At 63.6% G+C, this 2,500-nt stretch overlaps 1 protein-coding gene across 1 annotated transcript; it reads right to left on the bottom strand.

Moving 5' to 3' along the window:
• Positions 1-141: 141 nt before the first annotated feature.
• Positions 142-2,349, bottom strand: LOC143300310 (uncharacterized). Its single transcript, XM_076613908.1, has 2 exons — positions 683-2,349; positions 142-517 (listed from the first exon to the last, which is right to left on the bottom strand). Exons 1-2 carry the CDS (start codon positions 2,347-2,349, stop codon positions 142-144), a joined length of 2,043 nt encoding a protein of 680 aa, XP_076470023.1.
• Between the last annotated feature and the right edge of the window lie 151 nt (positions 2,350-2,500).

Here is a 2,500-nt window from a genome sequence, read left to right as displayed (position 1 = left end):
TGTTTTTTTTTTTAGTTTGTTTTTGTCAGTTGTCCGAAATCAGCAGTTAGTTAACTAAGTTTTTTTTTTTGTTTGTTTTGTTTTGTTTTTGTTTTGTTTTTTGTTTTGTCATAGTTTTTTTTTTTTTATAGTGTTCTTTACTTAGAACTTTGTGCAGTCGTAAGCGTAGGATGAAGCCGTCTTATACGGAGCCCTAAAGGCCGCCAGCTGACAGCTAGCTGAGGAGACCTGGCTCTGCCCTTGGGAGGAGAGCAGACGCTGGGAGTCGAACATGGCGAAGGGGGAGGAGGACATGGAGAAGTCGGCGCCGCCCCCGTGGGGCCCCGGGTTCAAGTCCGGCGTGGCGGGGCTCATGTACCAGCTGTTGGTCCGCGAGTAGTGGTGGCCCTGCGTGACAGAGAACATGCTGCTGGGGTTCAAACCCACCACGCCGCTGCCGCCGGTGTTGTTGTTGTTGGTGTTGGTGGTGGTGTTGCTGTTGTTGTTGGCGTTGCTGCTCTGACTTCCACCACCACCGCTGCCGCCGCCGCCACCTCCTCCTCCTCCTCCTCCTCCTCCGAGACTCGAAGCGGTGGCGTGGGTGTGGTGGGAGAGAGGGGTGTGGGGGGAGCTTCCTCCTCCTCCTCCTCCTGTTGTGGTGGAGCTCCCTCCTCCTCCTCCTCCGCTCTCCTCAGCGCAGGACAAGGACATGTGCTGCTGGTGATGCTGCGGACTACTGCTACTAGCGCCTCCGCCTCCGGAGGGGAAGACGCTCTGGGAGTTGTGGCAGTGGTGGTAGCTGTAGGGCGGCGTGGAGGAGCTCAGCCCCCCCGAGCTCTGCGAGCAGGCCACGCTGCCGGGCCGGTAGAGGTCCGAGGCCCGGGAAGAGGAGTAGGGCAGCACCTGCGGGGACAGCAAGGTCGGGGGCCGGGACGCCAGAAGGTCGCTGCTGCCGCCGCTGCTGCTGCCCCCTACTACTCCTCCTGTGGCCCCCAACCCGCCCCCGCTGAGGTGGTGGTGCGGGTGGTGGTTGGGGTGGGTGTGGAGGTGGTGGTGGTGGTGGGAGGTGGCGGGCAGGAAGTTCTCCACGCTGAAGGACGACACGGAGCTCTCCAAGGGAGTCATGGGGTCAGGAGGGATGGGTAAGGTGTTGGCGGCGGCGGCGGCGGCCACGGCCGAGGACGACGACCCGGGCCGGGCTCCCAGACCGAGTCCCATGGCCCCAACACCCATCCCCATTCCCATCCCGGCTCCCCCCAACCCAAGACCCAACCCGACGCCCACACCCACACCCACACCCCCTAGGCCCACACCCACACCGGACATGCAGTCACTCTTGGGCGAGTCCACGGGCTCCGGCTTGGTGCTGGCCAGGCCTGAAGACCCCGGGGAGGAGGTGTCGGGAATCATAGGCTTGCGATCTCTGGAGTCGTGGGTCAGGTTGGTGGCCGTCTTGGGGCTCCGGTCCAGCCCCCCAACCCCGGGTTCCGAGGAGGAGCCTGAGGTGCGAGAGTCTGCTCCGTTGGGCATCTCGTGGTGGTGGTGGGAGTGGGAGTGGGAGTGGGGGTGGTGGTGGTGGTGGTGCCCCGTCATGCCGCTTCCCTCCCCTCCTCCTCCTCCACCTCCACCTCCTCCTCCTCCTCCGGCCACAGAATCCTTACGGCAGTCCTTCTGGAACTCCGACATCTGCTTCTCACGCTCCTCCTTCTCCTTGATGACGTGCGCCTTCTTGAAGCGCCGGCGGCGGCGGAGGTAGCTGCCGTTGTCGAACATGTTGTAGCTGTCCGGGTCCAGGGTCCAGTAGCTGCCTTTCCCGGGCTTCTTGTCGTCGCGGGGGATCTTGACGAAGCACTCGTTGAGCGAGAGGTTGTGACGGATGGAGTTTTGCCAGCCCTGCTTGTTCTCGCGGTAGAAAGGGAAGCGCTCCATGATGAACTGGTAGATGCCGTTGAGGGTGATCTTCTTGTCCGGGGCGCTCTGGATGGCCATGGCGATGAGGGCGATGTACGAGTACGGGGGCTTGACCATGTCCTTCGCCGGGTGGTGGTGGTGGTGGTGGGGGTGGTGGGGGTGGTGGTGGGGGTGGCCGTAAGGTCCATAAGGGGAGGAGCGGGCCATGGCCGAGTACTGGTCAGCGGCCCCGTACATGCCCATGCCGCCCATGGCCGCCATGCCCGAGTAGCTCCCAGGGTGGGCCCGGTAGTAGTTCTGGTGCTCGCCGAAGAGCGACGGCATCATGCCCAAGGAGCCGCTTAACCCCGCCGCGGCGGCCGCGGCCGCACCCCCGGGGCCTTGAGAGATGCCCCCGACGCCCCCGGGGCCCGGCCCGTACGGGGACTGCAAAGCCCCGTGCTGCATGTCCACCAGCATCTAGAGGCCCAGCCCGTGCCTTGCTGCTCTAGCGGCTAGGAGGGGGTGGGGGTGGGGGGGGGGGTAGGTGGGTGTGGGTAGATGGGTGGGTTGGTGGGTAGATGGTGGTGTCAGGATGGTGGTGGTGTTTCGTTGATTGATTGGTTGGTTG

This window comes from Babylonia areolata, chromosome 26, assembly GCF_041734735.1.
Source record: "Babylonia areolata isolate BAREFJ2019XMU chromosome 26, ASM4173473v1, whole genome shotgun sequence".
Taxonomy (NCBI): domain Eukaryota; kingdom Metazoa; phylum Mollusca; class Gastropoda; order Neogastropoda; family Buccinidae; genus Babylonia; species Babylonia areolata.
The sequence above is the reverse complement of the archived record's forward strand: the minus strand, read 5'-3'. Positions and strand labels throughout refer to the sequence as shown.